The sequence below is a fragment of the Gossypium hirsutum genome, chromosome D11, assembly GCF_007990345.1.
Source record: "Gossypium hirsutum isolate 1008001.06 chromosome D11, Gossypium_hirsutum_v2.1, whole genome shotgun sequence".
Taxonomy (NCBI): domain Eukaryota; kingdom Viridiplantae; phylum Streptophyta; class Magnoliopsida; order Malvales; family Malvaceae; genus Gossypium; species Gossypium hirsutum.
This window is the reverse complement of record NC_053447.1, coordinates 62,115,907-62,141,738: the sequence shown is the minus strand read 5'-3', so window position 1 is coordinate 62,141,738 and position 25,832 is coordinate 62,115,907. Positions and strand designations below refer to the sequence as shown.

The 25,832-nt window shown below is 33.0% G+C and overlaps 3 protein-coding genes, 1 non-coding gene and 1 pseudogene across 19 annotated transcripts; 2 read left to right on the top strand and 3 right to left on the bottom strand.

Annotated features, from left to right (window-relative positions):
• Positions 1-1,872: 1,872 nt before the first annotated feature.
• On the top strand, positions 1,873-5,868 carry LOC107927218 (importin subunit alpha-like; annotated as a pseudogene).
• Positions 5,869-6,898: 1,030 nt separating this feature from the next.
• TRNAT-AGU (transfer RNA threonine (anticodon AGU)) lies at positions 6,899-6,972 on the bottom strand. The gene has a single exon. It is a non-coding gene; the product is annotated as a tRNA-Thr (tRNA).
• A 145-nt stretch (positions 6,973-7,117) lies between these two features.
• Positions 7,118-10,488, bottom strand: LOC107927165 (syntaxin-43). 4 transcript variants are annotated; one of them, XM_016858188.2, is made up of 9 exons: positions 10,309-10,488; positions 9,968-10,180; positions 9,076-9,355; positions 8,540-8,629; positions 8,326-8,397; positions 8,088-8,165; positions 7,922-7,987; positions 7,764-7,844; positions 7,118-7,681 (listed from the first exon to the last, which is right to left on the bottom strand). In XM_016858188.2, exons 2-9 carry the CDS (start codon positions 10,174-10,176, stop codon positions 7,574-7,576), a joined length of 984 nt encoding a protein of 327 aa, XP_016713677.2. In that variant the 5' UTR covers positions 10,177-10,180; positions 10,309-10,488; the 3' UTR covers positions 7,118-7,573. The 4 variants fall into 4 exon arrangements, with proteins under 4 accessions (XP_016713677.2, XP_016713676.2, XP_016713678.1 ...); XM_016858187.2 differs by having other exon boundaries at positions 9,968-10,439; XM_016858189.2 differs by lacking the exons at positions 9,968-10,180; positions 10,309-10,488 and adding an exon at positions 9,457-9,602.
• Positions 10,489-12,492: 2,004 nt separating this feature from the next.
• LOC107927258 (protein DEHYDRATION-INDUCED 19 homolog 3) lies at positions 12,493-14,980 on the top strand. Of its 2 annotated transcripts, none has more exons than XM_016858292.2 (5): positions 12,493-12,825; positions 13,003-13,145; positions 13,465-13,542; positions 13,660-13,910; positions 14,595-14,980. In XM_016858292.2, the coding sequence occupies exons 1-5, from the start codon at positions 12,750-12,752 to the stop codon at positions 14,701-14,703; spliced, it is 657 nt and encodes a 218-aa protein (XP_016713781.2). In that variant the 5' UTR covers positions 12,493-12,749; the 3' UTR covers positions 14,704-14,980. The 2 variants fall into 2 exon arrangements, with proteins under 2 accessions (XP_016713781.2, XP_040960636.1); XM_041104702.1 differs by having other exon boundaries at positions 12,514-12,825; positions 13,024-13,145.
• Positions 14,981-15,658: 678 nt separating this feature from the next.
• LOC107927257 (uncharacterized) lies at positions 15,659-19,892 on the bottom strand. Of its 12 annotated transcripts, none has more exons than XM_016858290.2 (5): positions 19,721-19,876; positions 19,333-19,362; positions 17,912-19,126; positions 16,859-17,825; positions 15,659-16,670 (listed from the first exon to the last, which is right to left on the bottom strand). In XM_016858290.2, exons 2-5 carry the CDS (start codon positions 19,333-19,335, stop codon positions 16,609-16,611), a joined length of 2,247 nt encoding a protein of 748 aa, XP_016713779.2. In that variant the 5' UTR covers positions 19,336-19,362; positions 19,721-19,876; the 3' UTR covers positions 15,659-16,608. The 12 variants fall into 12 exon arrangements, with proteins under 12 accessions (XP_016713779.2, XP_016713780.2, XP_016713774.2 ...); XM_016858291.2 differs by having other exon boundaries at positions 15,659-16,659; XM_016858285.2 differs by having other exon boundaries at positions 15,659-16,639; positions 19,721-19,875.
• Between the last annotated feature and the right edge of the window lie 5,940 nt (positions 19,893-25,832).

The following is a 25,832-nucleotide window of genomic DNA, read 5'->3' as shown; positions in this document are numbered from 1 at the left end:
AATAAAGTGGTTCAAATCTATCCATATTCATTTTTTTTAAAAATGAAAATATTAAAATACCCTCGACTAATATAACTTATTTTAATTACAAATGAAAATTTTTACAAATCTCCTAACCGAGTTGATGCTCGATTGACTCGTAACACCAACTCAGTCAAGAATTTAAATAATAATATAGATACAAATTATGTGAGTGAAAAAGTTTGTGTCATATTAGTACGTACAAAAAAATTAAATAAAGTATTAGTTAGAGTGGTGAAGGTAATGTTTTATTAATGCATGTTCGAAGTGTTCAAATATTATCACATATAAGATTTTTAATGGTTTTTTTTTAATTAAAAACATGAAAAAGACAAAAGCAACCTCATAATAATATAACTTATTGGGTAAACTACCTGGTTGGTCACTCAATTATTATGACGCTTTCATTTTGGTCACCTAAAAAAATCATTGCAATTTTGTTACCCAACTTTTAGGGTGCTTTCATTTTAGTCACTCAAGTGTTAAATCGTTAACAACATCACCCAACTTCTAGTTTGCTTTCATTTTGGTCATAAAAAAAAAACTTTTTTTTAAGTCTTGATCCGGGTAAAAGAAATTTTAAAGATTAAAATGAAAAAGTGATAAAACCTAAAATAATGCATTAAAATTTTTTCAAATTGTACTTGTTTATGCCATTGCCGAAATTTCTAAAATTTTTCAATATTGAAAATTTAAATTTTCAAAACAACAAAATCAATTAAATAAATTGTTGAATATTTTTTCTCCTTTAATAATGTCAACTAATTTGTTATTATAATATTGAAATTAATAAAATTAATTAATTTAATATCCTTTTAAAATTTAAAATTTTATTTTATGTTTTCGTATTATTCTTAACAAAATCAACTCAAATAACTTATTTAATAATTTTATAAAACTTCATTTTTTTTAATTTATAATTGCGAATCTTCTATACCAAAAATAAATGTAAAGAAAAATAGAAATTAATTTATATGCAAATTTAATAATAATAATAATAAATAAATAAATAAAAGAAACTAAAGGTAAGCTTAAGATTGAAATTTTAAGTTTTGGGGTTGGAATTCGTAACGTGAGATGATGGGTTTGCATCAAGTAATCCTTACGTGATTCTTTTTATATTTTTTATATTTTTTAAAGTATATATAATTTTTGGAATTTTTATAATTATTTTGAATTTTTGAAAATTATTACTTTTTGTAATTTTTGTTGAGAGAGGACCAATTTGCTCGTTTTCAAAATTGATAAGGACCAAAAAGGAATTTATACCAATTTATTATTTGAATTATAAAATTCAACTCGACCCAAACTCGAAACTCGAATTACTTAATTAAGCTGACTAAAATAATTCGATTCAATTAACTCGAAATTCGATTTTTTTTCTAAATAGAATTAAGTTTTACTCACCCTTATTTAAATTTTAAATTTTAAATGTATATCACCTACCGATAAAAGGATTTAAGGTTATTTGGCACATTTATTTTTACTTTTTACTGTTTAAGTGGACTGATTAAAATTGTTTTTTTTTTAAACATGTAATCTAACTACCATAATTTTACTTTTTAATTTTATTAATTTTTTTCATTTACTTTTAAATGAGATCTTTTGAATTAATAATATTTATTTAAATTTATTTACACATAACTTAAATCATTTAGAAAATGTTTCATATTTTTTTCTCTATTAGATCTTATGTAATTATCAATAAAATTATTATCTTAAAAAATTTACTTATGTCTTATATCATTTGAAAAATAAATTCTTCGAATCAACACCAAAAAACTTATCTTTTTTCTTCAAACCATTTACTTGTTACAGAGGATCGTTGTGAAGAATGTGGAGTGAAAATCTATGGTACTGCCTTCACTTGTTATTCGTGCAAGGTTTGGAAGCACATTTCATGTGCGGATAAACTGAATCGTGATCGGCCTCTTGAGATTACTCACCCCCTCCACTTGCAACACCGACTTCAACTACAATGGGATTATTCTGAGGATTTCATTTGTGATAAATGTTTGTATATATCTACTGGTTATATATAGATACGAATGTTCTTCATGTGATTTCAATCTTGATCTCAAATGTGCTTCTTCGGTCAGTGGTCAGCTGCCTAAAGATCAAGAGCCATTGGATCTAAAGATGGAAAGAAAAAGACAATCTTCCACCACAGCCACCGTCACGTGCTGAGCTTCTTCAAATATAGGAAGGTAGGCAAAGAAGACGATGTTTGTTTTTGGTGTGAAAAACATCTACTGCCATCAGAAGTGTGCTATGGTTGTACAGAATGTACGTTCTATCTCCATCAGGTGTGCAGTGATAAGAGACCCAGGACACTTTCTCATTCTCTTCATCCTAAGCACCCTCGTCGCTTAACCTTTGCCATTAATATTGATAAATGCAATGTTTGTTCAGAGAACCGTGATTATAGTAGCCCTGTGTATGTGTGCGAGATGTGCAGCTTCAGCCTTGATTTTCACTGCGCTAAACTCTCGCCTTCCCTAAAACTTGACTGCCACCATCACCTTCTCACTTTTTTCAAATATTTTAATAAGGAAGGTGAGGAAGCGCAAGATTCATATTGCAAAGCATGTGGCAAGCATTGTGATCGTGCTAGCGTTTATCGCTGTGTGCAATGCCATTTTAGTCTCCATTTAAAATGTGTTGTACCATCTTCAGCTACACGTAAATATCACAAACATTCACTTACGACCGAATTGATTAAAGAATTCTGAAAAATATTATTGTATGTTTGTGAGAATGAAAAAAATCCGAAAGATCCTGTGTATTGTTGTCAAAGTTGTACATTCATAGCTCATATTCAATGTATACTTGATCAGGTAATAGTCCTTTTTCACCCTTCAATTTAACTTTCGCAATTAAATAGAAAATTTATTTTTAATATTTATTGATGTCTTTGATTTTCTTTTTAATATTTTTTGCTTTTTTTTCTTTTAAATTTCTTTGTAAAAAAGGTAAAATAAAAGTTAATAGTAAAAATATGAACTAAATTTATTTGGTTTATAGGATAAAGTTACATCGGGAAAGGTCCCATCCTCGTCTCCCCCACCCATGGAAAACAAAGCTTTGTTTGTGGAGCAGAATGAAGGGACTAATGTCATCCGCACTCTGATTTGCATCTATATTATGAATATATAATGAGATTGATATGTTACAATAATTTTTCTCAGTAAAAATTGATGATTTTATTAATAAGAAAAAGGCATCAATTTTTATGTAATTAAAAAACGTAAACAAAGAACCTATGTGATTGCTTGATGATGAATGGCAAGTGTAACCCAACTTTTTATGTATTTAAGAAATATAAATATATATATAAGCCTTAGGAAATGAGTTTGGTCATTCTCTGATTGTTTTTTCTTTTTATTTCTTTGTAAATGTGCAGAGTTTGTTTCGACTTATCATCCATCGTCACCAGATGTATGAAGTAACTGAAGAGTTAAAAGGAGAAAATTATTGCAGGGGTTGTCGTCTGGTACTTAATGGTTCAACATACTTCTGCAAGACATGTCCTGGTCTTTACCTATATGAAAAATGTGCTAAATTGTCATATGAGAGATAACACCCTTTTCATTCTAGCCATCCTCTTAACCTCTACACTTCAACTTTTGGGGATCTTCCCTCCTTTTCATTCTAGACATGCTTGTTTCTTTAATTTTTGTTTGTCATACTTATTTATTTTTATTGATTGGTTCTACTTGTGACTTGATTGAGCATTGGGTTGTTCTTATCGTGTTCCACTCCTTGACTACAGTTGGAAATTTTGGTTGCCAATGTCTGGTCTGATAATAGTAGTTTGCAGCTTCAAGCAACGACTCGGTTTACGGAATTGCTTTCAATTGGTGAGGAAATTATTTTGTAATAAACTTTATTTAAATAGTGAAATCTTTTTCCATTTATCACAGAATGTAGAGCACCTATTGAGGAAGTGATTCAAGCTGGAGTGGTTCCTCGCTTTGTTGAGTTACTTGATTCCCTAAGTGATTCTGTTCGTGAGCAGGTATGCATATGAAATGACACTTAGCAAAAGTTGGTATGGAATATTTTATCATCTTATGTATTCTTTTTTTTTTTTTTTTTGAAATTCAGGCTGTCCTGGCATTGGGAAATATTACTGGTGATTCTCTTAGATGTCGTGATCTTGTCCTTGGCCATGGTGCTTTGCTTCCTTTGTTGGCTCTGTTCAATAAGCCTGTTTCACTTTCTACGCTGAGAAATGCTACATGAACACTGTCAATGTTTTGTGAGGCCCCTTTTGATCAGGTTTGACCCTAAGTCCCTTGGGAGCTATTGTTGGTTTAATAAATTTTTTAATGTAGAATGTTTTTTTCCTTGCTAATTCATAAATATATTAGAAGCTAAAAAGCAAGTGCAGTAACAATTTACAAGTCTAAACCAAAACAGAGCAAACCACAAACACTCAAACAACATAAACACCCTCGTAATCAATTAAATTGATTTTTTTTCTTGCTATTTATCCTTTATTTACTGTTTGGGCTAAGCTTGTACTCCCTCCATTAGCCCGTCTTATTCATTCAAATGATGATGAAGTGTTGACTGATGCATGTTGGGCACTCTCATATCTTTCTGATGGCACAAATGACAAAATTCAAGCTGTTACTGAAGCAGGTGTATGTGGGCGTCTGGTGAAACTTTTGATGTGAGCTAGACTATTTTCTTGCCTATTGACTCAGAAATCTATTCTATTTCTGAGCTACTTTGGTTGGTTTCCTGACCCAAGTCATAAATTTTTGGGCTATTCTATTTTCAGTGATAACTCCTGCTCTTTATATGGTTAGAAATATTGTTAGTGGAGATGATGTGCAAACTCAGGTATTAGACACCCTGTTTAATTAGTTTTTCCCTTTTAAATATTTATCTTATGCCATTGATCATATCTCTTTTTTTTTGTTAATAATTAATTTCCTCACTAAACCCACATTTGTACCCCTTCCTCGTAAAATGGACTAAAGATTATATTGTTTTCTTATATTATTTTTATCATTTATGGACAAACCTTGTTGCTACACAGTGTGTTATTAGTCATCAGGCATTGCCATGCCTTGTAAACCTTTTGACAAATAACTATGAAAAGAGAATCAAGAATGTTGCTTGTTGGACAATCTCAAATATCACAGCTGGAAATGAGGAGCAGATACAGGTATTAATTTCGAATCTAAGGTTTTATCCACGTTGATTTGTACAATGAAACAGTGGGTAATGGTATGAATTTTACAGGTTGTCATTGAACCTTGGGTCCATTTGCTTCAAAATGCTGAATTTGATATTAAGAAACAAGCTGCGTGGGCCATAAAAAATGCAACATCTGGTGGGACTCATGATCAGATCAAGTATGAAAACAGTTTCCTAGTAAGGGAATCATATATTGGCAAAGTATAATGATAAACTACCTCATCTGGGCATGTCATATTTCAGGTTCCTTGTAAGTCAAGGTTGCATCAAGCCATTGTGTGATCTTCTCAGCTGTCCCGATCCAGAGGTTGTTACAGTTTGCTTACAAGGGCTTGAAAACATTCTCAAGGTAGGAGAAGTTGATAAAAATATGGGCACTACGGGAGGAGTGAATCTCTATGCACAAATGATCGATGATGTATGCATGAACTTAGTTGGCCACAAGGCAAGGAAGATGAAAATCAAGAGTGGCTTTAGAGCAATTATACCATTGGTTCCAATTTCTATCCTCTAAGATGACATTCCGTAATAAAAACCAAATTTATTTTGGTGAATCCAAGAGGGATATTCCCTAAACTATCATTCTCAATTAAAGTGTATCATTTCTCTCTTCAAAATTCTTAACTCTTTTTTTTGTGCTTATTTATGACCATTTGCTCCATTACTTCTAAGGTCATTATATTTATTTTCATTCTGTAAGGGTTTAGTCAGGATCTTATTATTATTGCTAAGCTCTCCATTCATCGTTTCACTTATAATTATTTCTTGAAAATTTCCTCCATCTCCATGTAGCTGGTCAGCATCTGCTCCGTTTTCAATGCATAATCTATGGTACTCTTAACTTGAACATCAACTTCAACACTCCTTAGCTTATTTTTCTTTCTCTTCTGCAAACCTTAGCAGCTCTTCCTTGCCACCTCAAACATTGCATTAACATAACTTTTTGTTGAAAACAATATCTTAGAATAACTTATCCTAATTTGTAATTGCTTTCGTACCAAAATTATTTAAATTTACGTGATTCTCGTACAATTTGCTTAATTCAACCTGGCATCCACTTGCACACTATCCGGTAATATAAAACAAAGGGTATAAATTTATGGTTTAATTATGAGTTTCCATCCCTCAGTTTTTTAAAGATTAAGAAGTTAGTCCCTCTACTTTAATTGATTGGAATTTGGTCAAAACTGAGAAACTAGTGCCATTATCAATAAACGCATGAACTTTTAAACCACTGTTTTTTGCTAATTTCTTTTGTAAATAACTTGTTGAGTTACTGATTGTTGCTAATCTTTTTGTATATAAATTATTGAATTGTCGATTAACATGTTAATGATTTAATGGTAAGGTTTAACAATCTTATTCAATTGGACTAATTTCTCAATTTTTCGTAAAGTACAAGGACCAGATTTTGATATATTAAGGTAAAGAAACTAGCTTTTCAATTTTTTGTAAAATAAAAGTATGAAATTTAGAATTAGACCATAAATCTATAAACTAACAACCAACTACATGATGTCATAATTCAAATTTTAGGTAAGGATCTATACATTGTTAAACGTTGCGAGGCGAAGTTCAAATAAGAAGCCTTTACATCATATAGTACAAGGTTTTATTTGTTCTGTTCAATACAATGAGGAGAAAAAAAAAGGCTAGGCTTTTTACTTGCTTTCGTTGAGAGTCGAACTCAAGACCTCCCGCTTACTAAACGGGTGCTCTAACCAACTGAGCTACGAAAGCTGTTGGCTACCTGAAGTTCAACAAATTTTGATATTCTAAATTAATTTAACCAAATGACAATGCTCATATCATCAAATGCCAGGCTTATCGTACCAAATTCTAAGCGGAAAATTAGGTAGAATGCCAATGTCTCATCTATTATAAGTTATAACAAAAAATGGATTTTTATATCATCTTCTTTGTCAAATACAAGTGAATCAACTCCTCATATGGCAACCAACTATAAAACTCCCATGGACCCTCAAACAATTCATTTTCTTCCTCCAATCAAAAGAATGCAGCTCTTAGCTTTAAGGAAAAAAATTCATCATAAGCTCTCTTATACATATTTTGGAGTATCTTTTCCCTATACTTGAAACCCTAGTCAAACAACCTCCTTTCCCTCACTTCCCCCTCCTTTTTCTCCAAAACCTTTAAATATATATATAAAGAGAAAAGAAAATCGGTAACTTCAACTTTTTAAAGTGGGATGTGTATGGAGAAATTCAAATTTCCAACATTCGTATGCCGGCCATGGTAATTGTTGACTCTGGACATGTCAAGTAATCAGCTCACATCACGGGTCAAAACAAAAATGGTCATGAAAAGCCACGCTTGCATATCAAAAGATTATCTCCTTGAGGATTAAGAGGACTAGCATGACAAAGCACATAATAACAAGCACTGTAGCACACATCACCATTCCTCCTTGTTTCTGTGTTCTCTCCGCCTGCAAAGTCCAATCCGTACAAGAATGAGGAGTCGCACAAAACATCTGAACTTAGATTGATATTTGGACAAGGAGAACACACCTTCTGTAGCTGTTTGAGGCCTTCTTCAACCGTAGTTGCAACATTCTGAATGTTGTAGTCTATTCGATCGACAATAGTGCCCTGTTTGAAGAGAGAACTGCATTTAGTGACACTGAAAATGTTCATAACTGATTTACCCAAGGCTGATGGAATCCTACCTGATCAATCACAAGAACTGACAGATCCTTCATAATCTGAGCAAGCTCATTTACCGACTCCACAATCTACAAAACGAATTTTGAAATATATATATATATGGTTAGTTTGGGATAGCTATGAAAGCAGCTCAGATAAGAAAAATACTGTGAGTAATGCATTACTTGCCTGTTGGATCTCCCTTTCCCTCTCAACTGTATATACCTCACTTTGTTTTAGCCTTGCCATCTGATGCTCACTAAATATCTACATAACTGTCAATGATTAGAATCTGACACCTAACTGCAATCAGATACATTGCAGCCTAATATGCTATTTTTTCAGCACCCTAAACTCATCTTTACTGAACTGAGTTAGGATTGATCATATAATGGAAACATTAAGAGGAGATGGTTTAAAGAAATACCATATCATCCAAGTCATCATCTTCTTCTTTAGGTCTATTTCCATTTAGATTCATCTCTAGATCAGCTGCGTCCTGACCATAGACAAGAAATCAATAATTTAATAACACTGAAAACATCAAGCAGTAAGTTTGAATTGTTTGACCATTTAGCATGCAAAATGCAATGTAGTATGATAACATGTTGCATTGCCAAGAAGAAAGTTTCTTTCATTACCTCCATTTGCTGCCTGAGGCACTTCAAATAAGTTGATTGTTTCTTCCGGAGCTCCATGGAAAGGTTCTGAAGGTCAGTGGCAAGTTGACGCTGCCAAAAAGGAGAAAACCATGAAAATAACAAAATAAAAACAAAAAAACAATCCAGGGTAGCACATCATTTGAGGGAATAACAACTGAGATAAAATGTCAGAGCAGAAGGAGAATCAAAGAATAACACCGGATGTCAGACATTGATATAGAAAGGAAGCATGCAATAGAAAAATTATGAGAACTCTTGTTGCCTCAACAACAAAGGTGATATAGGGAAGGAGCACTTGTCACTGTATCATGCGATAGAAAATTTATGAGAACTCTTGGAGCCTCTCCAAAACCTGCTACTTGTAAAATTAGGCCAACAGGCAATAGACAAATCACTAAGCAACAAGAAAGAATAAACATACAAAATGAACAAGTGACAGACGAATGCTTGCCTAAATGATTTCTTAACCTGAACTTAGAGTTTCACAAGTGAATCTGATAGCAACCAAGTCTCACCTGAACATTTTTCCTGACATTTGAATCCTCAGAAGGTCCAGCTGCAGAGAGCTTCTGTAATAATTTTTTCTCTGATTTCTTCAACAGATTAGTTATCTCAGTAGTAAGAGCCTCAATATTTTGTTGATCTTCTTTACCATCACCAAACGAAGGCATTAAAGCCTTTGCATGAGCCTTGGCTAACTCGTTCATTTTAACCCTTGCACGTTGCACATTTGATGCTATTTCTTCAGAGACATCTACCCAAGCTGGTGGTAGACCAACGGTAGCTGCACCCTTACTGCAAAAAGGTAGGCAACCCTTTATTGTCCCACTAAGAATTTATGACCATTCAAACAAAGTAACATATGAATTCACAAATAATTGAAAGAGAAGATGAACTTCAGAAGAAACCGCAGTTGTAATCTATATCTACTTTCCCCATTTGCAAAGCTCTGATCTTTCATTGTATTTGTTTTGCATAAACCTCCCAGTAAGCTCCTCCTCCGTAGCTCTTTCAAAATCATTTAAAATATCTCACGAGTCACACCTAAATATTTCTCATAACAATTATTCACTGATCATCGAAAAAAATTAAATCAAATTATTCGCACCGGTCTTTTTTTGCCAATTCCTCGAAAAGTAGTGACCTTTTATAAAAATTGACCACTTTGTTAACCTTTTACTTAGCCTAAACTCCATAATTCAATTTAGAAAAACAAAATTAGAAAAGAAGACAAAATCCACTAGTATTAAGCTATCTAATTTACATTTGAATAAGTTCACGCAAAATTAAAAGATGTTTACACTTCTATTTTTTTTTTATCTTGATCTTGAATCCGCCATCTTATTTCAACAAATTAACAGGAGAAATGAATGTGATCAATAATAATAGTTAGAAATACAAAATTACCTTGAGTTTCCAGGATCCTCGGAACTTAGAGCAGTATAAGACCGATTTGAATGGAGAAACGAAGTACTAGCCATCTCTACCGCGGGTGATCCGCCAGAGCTCGTCTTCAACGGTGCCTTCGCTGCAGCTGACGAGCTCGTCGGAGCTCTAACACCCTTCAACGCATCCCTATATTTATTAAATAACAGCGTCCGGTTCCTCGTCGCCATAACTCTAAAAGCAAAGCAGATAATTTATCTAAAAAAAACTTGAATCTAAACAAAGATTCAGATTTAGAATTTAGAGATCTAAAAATGACGTAATTCTCATGGCGGAGCAAAAATGAGGCGCGGCCACGTTACCGGAGACCGGTGGTTGGCCGTTAAGGAGACGGTTGAACAACGGCCGAGGCACGTGCCGGCGAAGCTGAGGATGGTTTTTAAAGGAAACTCAAACCCCCAAATATAAAAAATTATAAAAGAAGAAATGATACGGTGCGCGTGGAATGTTTTTAAACTTTTATTTAGACTGTTTCCAATGACACCTTTGATTTATTAGTGAAATTAATCACTTTTTTAGTTTAATGTCTAATTAGCTCGGTTCGGTTGTAGGGCCGGGGCCCACTTAATGACCCGATCCAGACAAGCTCATTAATCACCTAATTTTTTTAGGTTAATTCACAAAACATCCTCAAACTATGGTCAAGATTTTAAACTAGTTCTCAAACTTCAAATATTATAATTGAGTACTAAAAGTATCATTATTGTCGACCTAATCACTAGTTACTACATTGGCCATTAAATGCGAACTTAAGTTTGACTTAGAGCTTATATAAAATAGATATGTATATTTATGGCATAGGCAACTTTGATTTGACATGTTAAAATAGTATTCATAATCTTTAACATATCATATTTGACCTGTCTATTCGGTACATACAATTTTTTTACAATTTGCTCTACGTCAAATCCGAATTGGTATTTAACCCCTAAGTTGACAACTTTCTTAACGGACATACTACATTGATACAATGTTAATATTTTGAGACTCAATTAAAAATGTCTCGTCAAAATTGAATAAGACTGATTGGTTAAACCAAAAACCGGTGCTCCTGAATTTCAACATTTGGCCTATTGGCCAAGGGTGTTCATCACATCCCCAAAATTGTGAGATCGATCCGCAGGTTGTGCTTGCGTAGTTGTTTAAGTCGGTGCGTGAGTTCAAGATTCTCTTGTATTAAAAAAAAAATGCTCCGACAATTCAAGATTCAACTAGTAGCATAAAATCGAAAATAGACAAATTATTTTAAATCAATAAATATCACGGAACTGAAACTTAAAAAATATTATTAAAAAAATGTTTGAACTAGTTTTATAGGTTTTGGTTATTCTATTTTATTTTACCCTTATTCATTGCACACAAATGGTTAGGGTTGAACCAATCGATTGGACCATAATTAATGGGTGTAGTGATTCGGATAGAGATATTACACTAAATTTTAAATGAATCGCTCGAAATTATCATTGAACCGAAAACCCAAATGGATTTAAATCGGTTTCTTTATTTTTTGGCCAAATTTATTTGCTAAGACCATAAATTTTAGCCTAATATGATAAAACTCAACGTAAAACAAAACCCAAAAATAAAAACGTGGCACAAGTAACTAAATAAAAGTTAAATATAGATTGAAATTATTATTTATTTGTATTTATAATTTTTTTTAGAATTTCTTTTATTTTTCTATTTTTTAAAATTTTTAGGCGATTGAATCAATTAAATAAAAATTAATATTAACATCATCTCAATTGGGGTTTTAAATTTGTGGTTATAAAATGAGGGTTTATATCCTTATCTGTATTTATTGATTTTTTTCTAAAATTTTAAAAAATTATAATTTTTATTAATTTTTAATTCACCCACTATTAAACCGATTGAATGAAAAATGATGATGAAGCTATTTTAACAATTGGTTCAATTTTTAGAACTATTTAGTGTTGGAAAATATAGACATCATTTATATAATAATTATTATTTATGGTTACAAAATATCAGTCTGAATTAAGAGTGATCTAATTTGATTAACATTTATTGAGTTTTAGTTATTAAATAAAGTATGAGCCAAATATGTGTAGATAATCTAGTAATTAATTTCTAATGGATGGATGGCTGATTAGAAATTAGTGTTAATGTGCAAAAATTATATATTATGGCTATACTTCCCAAATTACAGATTCGTAACTTTTCTAATATTCTATTTTTTTTCTAAGTTAGTCTTTGAATTAGACAATTGTTCTCATATTGATGCCTAAACTTTTTTATTGTTTAAGTTAATCCCTAAACTTGACAATTGTTCTCACATTTGAACTTAGATCTTTTTTGTCTAAACTTTTTACCAAGGAAATATTAGAGATTTAGACCAAAAAAATATCAGGCCATAAAAGTAAGAATAATTGTCAATTTCAGGGACTAACTTGAAAAAAAAATAAGGCCCGATGTTGAAAATTTTACCAAATCTTACACCAAAAAGTGCATTAACCCTTAAAATATTACTATAAAAACGCCGAGACATCCGTTTCCATCTTCCACGAAATTCACTTCTGAAGAGGTGAAAAAGCAGCTCACTTTCTCCTTCATCAAACCCCAAAAACCTAGCTTTGCCTCCTTTATAATTTCTTGGATTTTGGTGAACTTTACGAATCCAAGATCAGAGTATAAAGGATTCGAGTTTTAACCCAGAATTAAGTACTTCTGTTCTTTTTGATCTTTGGGTTGAAATTGTCTACACAAAGAGGGTGATTTAGAAATGGATGCTGATCCATGGACTCTTTGTCTTTCTTCAACTGCTAGGAGATATCAATCAGCTCTTCAGTCACGATCTGGTAGGCCTTAAAATCTTCTTCTCTTTCTCCTTTTTTTTTTTTAAAAAAGTGGGTTTAAATATTTGCTCTTTGTGTGTTTGGGACTTGGAAATTCATTAAGAAAATATAGATTTTTACTAGATTCTTTTGGCCTTCTAAAAAAGTTGATATAATGTTTGGATGTGGCCTGAAATTCAGATATGTTTATGGGGTTTGAAGAAATGGATGGAGAAGACGATATAAGAGAGGAGTTTCCATGCCCTTTTTGTTCAGAGTATTTCGATATCGTGGGCTTGTGCTGTCACATTGATGATGAACATCCTGTGGAGGCTAACAATGGGGTATTCTCAATTCCTTTTTGTTTTTTTAATTTGTTATAAGCAAGTATATAATGGATTTTTATTTTGACATTATTGTTCTCATTGATCAGTGCTTCTAATTAAGAATGGTTCTATGCTTAATTAACTGGCTTAAGCTTTGGATTATTATCAGTCGGCAAATAGTAGATTGATCTTCTGTATGTAAGTTGGTCGTAAAGGAGTTTTGTAGTTATTCTTTTTAGGTTATTCTGTTGCCTGGTGCGTGAGCCCCTTTTACTCTAATTGGGAAGGTGTTTATTGAATCTAAACTGTGTCTGTGATTGACTGTTTCTGTTTGCAGGTATGTCCTGTCTGCGCAATGAGGGTGGGAGTAGATATGGTTGCGCATATAACGCGACAACATGGACATATATTCAAGGTATCATCGCGTATTAAGTTACTATTGTTTTTTTATGAATTATCTTTGGGATTCATAGTTAAATTGTTTAACACCTTTGTTCCTTGTATTGTTTTCTTAACGACTGGGTATATGCAGCGTAAGCGGAGATCACGTAGAAGTGGATCTCATTCAACGCTTTCTCTTCTGAGGAAAGAGCTGCGAGACGGAAACCTGCAGTCCCTCTTCGGGGGTTCTTCTTGTATAGCGCCCTCATCGAACTCTGCACCTGATCCGTTGCTGTCTTCGTTTATTTTGCCTATCGTTGATGATTCTGTTAGTGTGCAGCCTCAGTTATCTAGCGAAACCAACACAGCTACGAAAAGTTCAGATGTGAATAAGTCAGAGAGGTAAGTTGTGGCATGTTTAAAATCTGATTGTTCTCTCTGTCCCCCAGTTGCTTGATGCCTATATTTTGAACGTGCACAGGCTTCTATCTGGTTATGCACTTGAAATTCTGCACAAACTAATAAATCATTGTCATAAGGGCATGCAAATGTTATTTTATTTGGGCCTTTTTGTTTCTCAGTGAGAAGTTATCTATCAAAGCTATTCTTTGAGAAGATGGTACTAATCGAGCATATGTTTAAATTGTTCACATGCAATGTCTTTGTTTCATTAGGTTAACATGCAAATCTTCATTATGCCACCCAAGAGTTAGAACAAGATGTTCAGCATCATGTCATTGACTTGGGGGATTCAACCCTTAAAATTATACTTGTTAAAAGCAAAACCAAGAAGAGTCACTAATACATCTTTAGTCAAGGACTCCCAGCTCTTGCACTGTCTTTATTTTCTAACATTTTTCTCTCTTCAACAAGTTTGACAAATTGGTTGGCTAGTCATTAGGTGGGGATAGTTGAGACTTATGCTATCCTTTGAAAAAGGAGATTAAGACCTTCGTTTACTAATTTAGAATTCTCATCTGGGACCAGTACAGCAACCTTATTACAAGGAGACCTAGCTTTTCTTTTTTAATGGGATCTTTAGGCTTTTATCTGCTTTCTCATTCTGGTATTTGGCTTTGATAGCAGAAATGTGCAGTCATCTCCTCTTTCAGTCAAGGATCAGGAAGAGAAGGCAAAAAGATGTGAATTTGTTAAAGGGCTGCTGTTATCCACAATTCTTGATGATGTTTTATGATAACCTTAAAGGATGGTTGCTGCAATCGCGGGCTGTTCACAGGTCGCTGAGGCCTATGGCATGGGTCTTCGCCTACCGTATGGGTTGCTGCGCTGTTTGTAGTGAATATGTTTGATGTATTAAGCAAAAGTGTTAAATAAGGTAGGAAATGAGTGTAATATATATGTGGCATGTGTGGACTTTTTAGTTATTAGGCCTGATCAGGTTTCCACTTCATCCTTTTCATTTCAGGTCACGACAATATTAAAAATAATAAATAATAAATTTATTCCCTGAATGGTGTGTTGCTTTCAAGTTTAGACATGTGGATGAGCCCCTAGCTTGAAATGGCGTGAGCCAACATAGCTTTATGTACCCTTTTTACCAAAAAGTGGTACCACGATATGGCATAACTCTTTAACAAAAAGGGGTCTTGATTTGTCATTAGCTGTTTTCATAAAACATTAAAAAACTATAATATATATTTTCATTATATTCTAAAAACACGTCTGATCCTTTTTTAAAAATGTATATAAGACAAAAAAGAAAATACTAGTTTTGAGGAAATGGAGAAACGAGTTTTTTAATCAATTAGCAAGTTGTGAAAGTAGCAGAATGAAAAGGGGAGGAAAAGCATATCATGTGAAGAGCACTCAAAATCTGCAACTTAAGAAAAGCTGTCAGGTTTCCACTTTAGCAAGGAAAAGAGATCTGGATGAATGGCCCTACCCTTCAACCTAGGCAGTCAGATTAGTTAAAACAGGGAACAAAGCAAACCTAATAACTGAAACAACTGTCAGAAACGAATTTCTTACAAATCAATGAAACATTTAAGGGAAACAGCAAGGGGAGATCTTTAACTCCCTGCTGCATCCAGATTGGTACAGAAACATGTTTTCTCATTATTATCCTACACATTGCAACCCCTTTTTCCTTTTCCAATAGTAAGATCCAACAAGATTTGAAACATGAGTACTAGAGAATGTTCCTTCACATATATTAAGAAAAACATCAAACAAATTAAGCATACACGTAACCAACGCACTCCCAAGTTCATGCTACATAGACAACATACAAAATGGTCTTCTCTTACATCATGCAAGATCATTGTCAAAAGCATGATATAATGCATTCGTCCAAGAGTCAAGCTCACTTCATTTTTTTTGCCTATAATCGCATTTCAAGTAATCAAATACCATTACAACATTTATGTTCTGGTATCTAACAGGTATATCATTCTATGTCCAAATAAAAATAGTATACAGAAATAGTCCATCGAAGTTATACCTTTCCCATTGCAATCAGTGAACAAAAATAGTTCATCGAAGTTTTATATCTTCAGACACCGTTGGGCCTAAATTGTTGTGCATAAATGGCTCTCTGAGCTGGTTATCAAACTGTAGCACGACCGTCTTACTTACTAACACAAACTAGATGCAAAGATACATGATCCACACGACAAGGAGGAGACAAAGGGGGGGGAACTTGACCACTAAATGCATTCAGCATGCAGTACAGAAAATCTTGACTTTGCCCGTTCAAACAATATATTATGATGATCAAATAAGAAAAAGAGCACTTTTTGGGCTCAATGTCAGAGAATTGTAAGTATAAATCAAGTGAAAAAATGTTTTTTTTTTTCTTTTAAATTTGCTTCTAAAGACCTAAAGGTACGAAGAAAGATACATTAACTATACCAAAGACTAAAGACCTAAACTTAACCACTGTCGGGATCTTGTATCCATGATCCTCTTCACTACATCTTTTACAAAAGAATCGAAACAAGTTAAGCAACAACCTTTCATTAAGCTCGCCTGTCCAGCTGCCACTCTTTCAATGTGCACACAATTTGATGACGGAGGCACAATGTGAACCTCGCTCCTCCTATGCTCAAGCCCACAAGCAGCCAATAAGGTATGCATGGAACTAGTTGCTATGTCCTTGAAAGTACCGTTGTCTGCATATGCATATAGAAGGCTTTGAAAAGTCTCCAAAAACACAAGATAGAACTCAATTAATCACTAAGTAAAAATCATCCACAAACAATTATTATTAAAGAAAAAAACTGACTTAAAAGACCACCGACACGGTAATTTTTTATGCATAAAGGTTGTGCTCTTTAGAAATGTGAAAATATCCCCCACATAAAGTCGATTGAAGATGGGGCTTCACTTACCTAAATCAATACCGTTGGAAAAGGCTTTTAAATGGCTTCCAACCATTGCCTGCAATTGTTCCTTGGCCATCAAAATATTATCGTCATCTCTAACAGAAAAAGGCAAATCACAACCATCGGGCCTAATGTTTGATCCATTGCTGCAATGATGGAGTTGCTCATTTGAACTAATACCAGCAAGTTCAGGCCATAACGTCAAATTGACAGATGTACCAAACGAAGTGGTAGTTGAATCTTGAACTGCTTGCCTTCTCAAGTGGCTCAACCTTGAAGAAAGGAAGTCCCTACCTTGCAGTGAAGAAGAGGGATTGTCCTGTAACCTCTCCGCAAACAGTGTTTGAGGCTGAGTTCCCGCATCTTCTGTCCTAGCTTGTTGAACCATTGGTTCCCTACTTTGATCAATGTGAGAATTAACAAGATCAATGCCCATATTGGCAGCTGATATTCCTTCAGTCCTACTAACCATAAGATTCATCCTATTGATCGAACGGAGATTTTGAATCTGGCGGTGTAACCACCGCCTACCTGTCAGAGTTGGCGCTCCAACTCCAGATACTGGGGAACCAGCGGTAACATCTACAACAGGAAATCTAGGAGATGAAAGACCCACAAAACTGGGAGTTAAAGGTACACGAGGTGAAGGCACCCCAATGGACTCTAAACTTTCTCCTACATTTACAACGGGTGAGAATCTATTGTACAAATTGTTTACTGTCCTTTGGTCAGGCAAAGAATCTTGGACTTGGGAACTAGAGGAACCAAGAGCTACGGGCCTGCAACCATCGCAGTACCAATTATCTTCAGGCACTTCCCTCCCTAGACCAACACAATAGGTGTGTGCCGATGAATCACAAAGATCACACAGTAACATCAGTTCATCATCCCCACCTTGGTGGCATTCAGAGCAAAAAACATTCTCATATGGGTCCAGATAGCTTCTAAGTTCTTCCTCAGATGGTTGGTAGACCTGCATACAACAAACATGCAATTTCAAACCACAAATAAGAAACAACCCAAAGAAATGATGAAATTATCATGAGAAGTATAACATACCTGATCTCGCTTGGGTACTTGAATCACCACATCTCTCAAATCAACTCCTGCTGTTGACCTAGCAGGCTTAGTGATTGTTTCAAACCTTTGCTTGCACAATGGGCAACGAGATTCCACTTTTGACCACTCCATAATGCAGGTGAAACAAAAATAATGACTGCAACAGTTCAATGTGCCCCTAAATCTTCGCTTATCTTCCTCAGAGAGACAAATGCCACAAACTGGTTTTATTACTTCAGCCTTTTTCTCTTCGACCTTCTCCTTACCCTTTCTTCCTGGAGGTTTCTTGTGCTTGCCCAACTCCTCAACCTCCTGAATTCTCTTTGAGGATGATGAACTCCTCAAACTGGTTTTCAAACTTCCACACAATCGGTTGGCTTCTTTCACTTGCTCTCTCTCTTCGTCTGAGATGGTATACTCATAATCAGATGACCCAGACAAGACAAAATCTGAATCGGATGGTACAACATATGCCTTGTTTCTCCGTCCTCCGTTTAGTCTGCTCTTTTTTCTCACAACTGGAATGATGTCTACAAAATCACAATCATCATTATCATCTTCTTCAACCCTTTTTTTCCTGTTCAACCGGTGTTTCTTCCTTCCCCCTTTTCTTGAAGGCTTATTAGAAACAGCAGATTTCTTCCTATTTTTCCTAGGTTTAGAAGGACCTCTTTTCCGCAACCCTGGCTTATGAACTTTCATATTGTTTTTCTTCATTTTCATAGTCAGTTCCTCTTCCTCATCCAAACAATCTTCTTCGTCTAGAGTGAATTCATCATCGTCGTCATCTTCCTCCTCCTCCTCCTCCTCCTCTTCATCATCATCATCATCATCGTCATCGTCATCGTCATCTTCTTCTTCTTCCTCCACCTCATAATCTTCATCTTCCTCCTCTTCATCCAATACAATTTTCCGCCTTCGTGGTTTTCTCTCCACAATCGTCCTCTTCCTTGTTGTAGACATTCGTTTAGCTTTCGACCTAACAGCCTTTCTCACCACTTCCACTTCCTCCTCCTCATCAAGAAAACTCCCGAAACCCTCTTCCGATGCACATTCATCTAAGGAAGAACAATACTTTTCCACATCATCCTCAGATTCTTCATCTCCCTCCTCCGAAACCACATAATCTTCATCTGAACCATCCGAATCATCATCCTTTGGTCTAACCCTTTTCTTAAAGTTGCTTCTTTGACCAACCTTCCCTCCCCTTACCATCTATCCTTGCACCCCAAAACAAACAAAGAAGAAAACACCCAACTATTAATCCCTAATCGACCAAATAAATATCAATCTTCTTTGATTCACAACTAAACACCAAAATCATGAAATGGGAAATGAATTCAAAGATTCCACAATCCTTTGTTTCTTCCTTAAGCTTTAGGCAAATCAAATACGAATCTTTAAAGGGAGAAAAAATTTACCATTTTTCCCTAATATCCATCATCCCGGATCTGTATTACCATATAAAACTTTAGAAAACAAAGAAAACCCAGATCATAAAAAAGGAAAATTAGTAAACCATACATTGACAAAATTCATCAGACTTCACCAAAAACCAGACCCCAAAAATAAATTTACCGTTACCTTTTCTTAAAGTTTTAATTTTTTTTCCTCAATTGAAAAATAAAAAGGACAATATTTCAACCATTCAAATCAGGATTCCTTGAGCATAAAATAAAAGAAAATCCAACCAAAATTTACAAAATGAAAGCATCCATAAATATCTAAATATCTACATATCTTCTTTTTTTTCTTTCATTAAAATCAAACCAAAAAGGGAAAAAAAACAAAGAGAGAGAAAATTATTACCTGGGAGGAGGAAGACAGAACTGAAAAACAAAGGGAAAAAATGTGTTGTTTTTCTTGCAATGTCTGGAAATTTGTTTTTCAGCTGTAGCTTTTTCTTTGCTGTTTGTATATATAAAACCGATTAATTTTTGTTTTTACGTGCTATTTTTTCTTTTTTGAGATATGTATATATATATATATATACATTCTTGCTGTATTAATATTAAAATGGAAATAAGCAGTTTTAAAAAAAAAAAAAAAACGTTGATCAATAATTATGGGCTACGCAACTTCGCGGCCTCATCGCAGATTGAAAGTACGAAATTACCCTTGGTCTCTGTGGAGCAGTTTAACTGTAATTTTGACTTCGGGTTTTGATTCAGTAAACACCCAAATTGGGCACTAACGGTATTTTCTTTTAATTGTTTTTTATCTTACAAATTATGTAAAAATAAAAATAGACATTAATTTGATTTGATTAATATTTCTTTTTGGTCATTTCATTATATCAATTTTTAATACCACAACTTAATTTTATAGACAAAATAATTTGAATCATACAAGTTTTACATATTAAAATCCCAGAATATTCTTAATTTTTGTATATTAGCATGAGATTAAGTTTTATTATTTTATTCATATACTAAGGGACGACAATAACTTTCTAATCATTTCCTTGATTTGGTTATATATATATTTACACGATTAATATTTTAATATTTTAATTATTAAATTTATTAATATAATTATATTTATCATGTAAATTTTCGAACTGATTCGATATTTCTATCATATCAATCTAAAATACTCTATTTATTAATATATTCAACGGTTTTAGTATAACTTTAATTAGTTTATTCTTTTTAATTTATTAAAATGTTTTTAGTTGGAATTAAAAAGATGGCATAGAATTTGATAAATAATAATAATAATGAGGATTGAGGAAGATAAAAATAAAATACAGAAGCATTTCTTAAAATGGAATCCTTCTTTTCCATTTGTATATAACAATACTTTGTAGGTCGAAGCTTCAAACTGAGAGATGTATGAAAAAAAAATTTAAAATTTATTATTTCAATAATTATTTGAATAAAATTAAGACATCGTCGCATGTAATTAATAAATAAATAAAAGAAAATAAAAATATGTCACTTTTTAACCCTGTGGAGTTAAAAGGACTTTTATAAAATAATAATATTTACTATTATTGGCATATATTTATGTTAGAAATCGTTCTTAAAATAAATTTACACATGTTTATAATTTGATCAAATTTTTTAATATGCTATACATCTTATTTAAATTGATATTTAATGTCTAACTTAACATCTAAGTTGATAAAACGCATGTCCGATATAATATTATTACTTTGAGAAATTAATTAAAACGTTTTGAAGTTAGGGATCAATTTAGAATCTTGACTATAGTTTGGGACCTTTGGTAAAATTAAGGTCAAGTTCTGCTATTAGTTATTTTATTATAAGTAAGTTGTAGATTGAATTCATACACTTTTGAATTTTTAATTATAGTTTTGACGTAAATAATAGTATTTAAATATACAAGTCAAGTTCCGTTATTAGTTTTGTACTAGATGTAAGTTTTAGATTTAGTCTTTGTTCTTATATATGATCATTTTTGTTTTTGTATTTTTTTTAATTTTAAAGTTTTAGTATTGACTCAATTGATAGTCGTTAAATCTATTAACTAAAATAACATTTTTTTTAGTATAGTGTGAAAGTAGTAAGTTAAATGACAGTACGCATATAATAATATAGTTGCCATGTGATTTTTTTAAAATATAGATGTTGATACAAGTATCAACAAGGGAGGAGACAATGAGGAGAAAGTGGTAGTGCCAAGAAAGACCGGTTCACCTCAATAGACGGTGAGTTGGAGAAAGAAGATAACTAAGGAGGAAGATATGAGAACAAAGGAGGCATAGTGCTAATCTATGCTTAAGGTTGCTAAAAGGCTAAAAGATCAATCTCTCTTTCATCTTTGTACAAGATATTTATAGGGAAAGAAGTCTCGTGCTTAGTGAGGTCACAGCACCGACAAATACGGGACATGATGGTCGTGTTGTCGGTCAGGTGACAAGGTCATTGTATGTGGGTTGTTGTGGAGTGCACTGTGACTCTGACACAATATAAGGTTGTTATGTCTAGTAGTCTTTTAGTAGTCCATATGAAGATGAATGCATTGTCGCTAAAAGTAAGTGGCATGGTGGATGAGATGCCCGAGTGGCTAATCACCCATGTGAGGCCGTTTGAATGTTCTTCATGTAGAGAATAAGACAAGTGATGCAAAGTAGAGAGCAAGCGGAAGGTCATTCATGGATGTTTCTTAAGTATTCTCTCGTGATGTCAATTGTCCCTCGGATATAAATAAAAATAAGAATTAATTAAATTAAAATTAACTCTAATATATATATATAAGTTATATTGAAATAAAATTATTTTTTGGCTAAAATTTATTTAATAATATTTTAGTAAACAGTAAAGGATTAAGTGGTAACACAAATTGACATTTTCTAATCTGAAATCAATCAAAGGACGATAAGGACAATGTGAAATTACGGGACTGACCTTTCACTTTGCAGAAAGATAAAGGCACGCCGTTGACGGAATCAAACGATAGAGTGCGGTAGGATATAGACGATGATAGATGATTAGACACGTGTACGGTTAAAAATAAAGCCTTGTGTATTGTATTATAAAAAAGGTAAATCGATGTTGCGTTGTATAAAATAAATAAATAAAGGGGTGGGTATATCAGCAGCACCGCCCGCCGCTCGATTTGGTGATCCCTCCCTCCCACTACTATTGTTTTATATAGCTGCCCGCCGCTCGATTGGGTGATCACATTCAGAGTATAATTGCCGCTTCCAAGGCTAAATTATTCACTATATTTTAATATTTTAATATTTCCTTTGGAATAATTGGCCTTAATTTGCTCTATATGATAAGAAAAAGAAGTATACTGTGTCTTTTTTTAGAAAATATTTTTATTTATATAAAAAAATTGTAAAAAGCAAACAACTTCGTGATGCCCATGTTAACGTATTTTTTGGACATGGATGAGTTGGAGATGATTTTGCGGTTTGAAAGATGGATGGATCTATAACATAACGAAAACGGTGCTTTAAGACGTTTTTCCATATTTTAATAAAGAAAAATAAAGGATGTTTACAAAATATTTGGACAATAAGGTGTAAAAAGAGATAGTTTAAGATAATGTATTCGGGACTTTAACTATCTTCAAATTATTGATTGTTTGAGAATGTGTGGAGATTAGATTTCATAGATTCATTCGAAAAGGGAAAAGATTTAATAAAATATAAGTCTAAAAAATAGGTTTTGATAATAATAATAAAAAGTTCGTTTAAAAAATATCCTAGAGTTTGGGTAAGTTTTTTTGGCTTGGTCCTAATCCATTTCGACTTGAATTTGTAAAAGAAAATATTGTTGTTTTCACATTATTTTGCTACCATTTAGCTATTATATTGTTATTATTTAGATATTGTATAACTTTTGCTTTATTATTAATTTTGCTACTATTTTAAAGACATTTGTTTGTTAAGTTACACACATATTTATGTTATTTTAATATAAGGACTTTTTTTAAAAATTTGTTTTCAATTTGTTGGAAAATTTTTATTTTAATGTTTTCAGTGTATTTGATGTATTATTTTTTAAAATTTATTTTTTATAGAAAAAATAATATAAAAAAATTTAGCATGGGCGGGTTAGGTTTGAGTTTTAACATTTTAGGCCTATTTTATCAGTCGAGCCAGACCCAGACCTAAAAAACGTGCCTAAAATTTTACCTCAACCAAATTATAGACCGATTAAACTCATGATCAACTCTAGTGGAGACCAAGCATTTACTAGAATGGATATCTTTAATCTAGTAGAATTATGATTTCAGTCGTTTTATTAATCCTATCTTTTAACTTACAACAGATACTATTGTTGAACTTAAAATATATTAAAAAATATGTAAAAATTACAAGGATACATGAATTACTATGAACAATATTAGTGGAGTTTTAACTATTGTTTGATAATAAAAATATAAAAGAAGTTCCATATTTGGTCAGTGGAAATATATGTCTGGTAGAGACATGAATGGGTTAGTGGAAAAAATATGTGTAGTAAGTGGTGACAGAGATTTTCCCATTTTTGGAGCTTAATAAATTACACTTAAATTTGTTTGTTTAACCACACCATTCCAAGCTGTTATGGGGTCCTACCAATATGATTACCTAATATAGAAAATACATCTTAGTTTATTTTATTGGGACCATCATATTTCTAATCATTTATATGTATAGTTTAGGTTCATAAATTATCCACTAACTTTTTCCCCTTTTTTAGTGAAAAACCCAGTAGTAAAATTATTTACTTACAAAATTATATTTTTTTTAGATGAAAAATCATATATATTTCCAAATGTTATTATTTGGTGCAAGCGTTTTTAATTTTACCTTATTTTATTTTTGCCTATGATTTTTTTTTTTACTAAAGCTGCATAAGAGGTTTAACTAGTGGTGGCTGATGCATAGCTGCTCAACTTGGCCAGCAGCAACCTCCAATATCTCGACAGAGGGCCAGATATAATCCTTAGATGTAGAGGTTCTCGTCTAAAGGATTTGACCTATAAAATCTGCAATTGCTTTCGTCTCACGCAACACATGTTTAAAATCCACGAGCCAATCTCTACTTAGCAAGTATCCGATTCACCAGCTGCTGCAGATGTTATTCCACAAGGATCCTGTTCCAGACCATCTTCACTGCTTCTTGACTGTCACATTCCAAATCCACCAGTCGGTAACTGAAGCCCTTCAGTTATGGCTCCCATTTCCGCTTGCAGGATTGATCCCAGACCTAGGAAGTACGGACACCACTCATCCCTCTTTGTATCAATGTCGTACGTGTGTCCAACATGGACACTCGTCGGACACATCTGAATATGCATGGGACATGCTGGAATATGTCAAAAAAAAAAAAGGAGGTCGGAGACGATCCCAACATAGTCATGATGAATAGGGGCCTCGAATTGAAAAACCACAATTGAGAATGAAAGGGAAAGCAAAGTTTTGAAGTAGTCTAGAAAATGAAAGGATTTTTTTGGGCAGCCCAAGGGCCCTATCTTGGGTATTATTTTATTAATCCAGCAAATATAAAAAAATAAAAAAAAAACTAAAATATATAAAAATATTTTCATTTACATATAAAAAATATTTTATTATCATATCCATATCTTTAATTTTTTAAACTTATTATGTTACCATGTTCGTATTATTATGTGTTTGTGTGAATGCTTCATAGTCTCACACCAATATTTCTCCCAAAACCCAACTCCCCTATAGCAGTGCATCCCCACTCCACATTTATTGCATTAGTTTTTTTAAAATTTAGAAACAAAGATGACTTTAGAAATAAAATTTAAAATATTTATTTTCAGTAATTACAATTTTAATCAGTTCTTACATTCATAAATCCTTCAAAACTACAATTCTATTCTTTCATTACATTACATCAACAAATTACTCAACAACTGCAATAAAAACTTTTGATTAGCTCATATAATAATTAAAAAAAATTATATTTAACAAATTTAAATTTAAAATTCAGATTTTAATATTAATTATAGGTTGAGATTAATGGGTTTAGATAGTTAAAAGGCGTCCTAATTAGAAGCATTTTGGGTTATGGTATTTGCACAAAGGCCCAAAGTACAAGGTTCCAACATCAAGGCACTCATTTGAGTCCAGCACTGCCTTTCAAGACTGTGGCGAACTAGCCTACTAATGGCTGAATTAGGCTGATAGGAAGGGACTGGGGCCTTGCGGGGAGCAAATAGTGGATGGGAAAGAGAAATGTAAGAAAAATAATGTCAATTTTCTTAAACTTAATTTAATTAAGTAAATAATTAAGCAAACTAGCCTACTAATTAAGCAATGATTTAATTAATCCAAATAATTAACACGGTTAATCATAACTATGTTTATAACTATGCCTTTTAATTGCGATGTTTGGACTGTTTCAATGAAGTGAGATACAATTCAGGAAGCATTGGCCAAGCCAAAGCTTATCTCAAGAGACAATGGACCTGCCTTCTTTAGTATTGT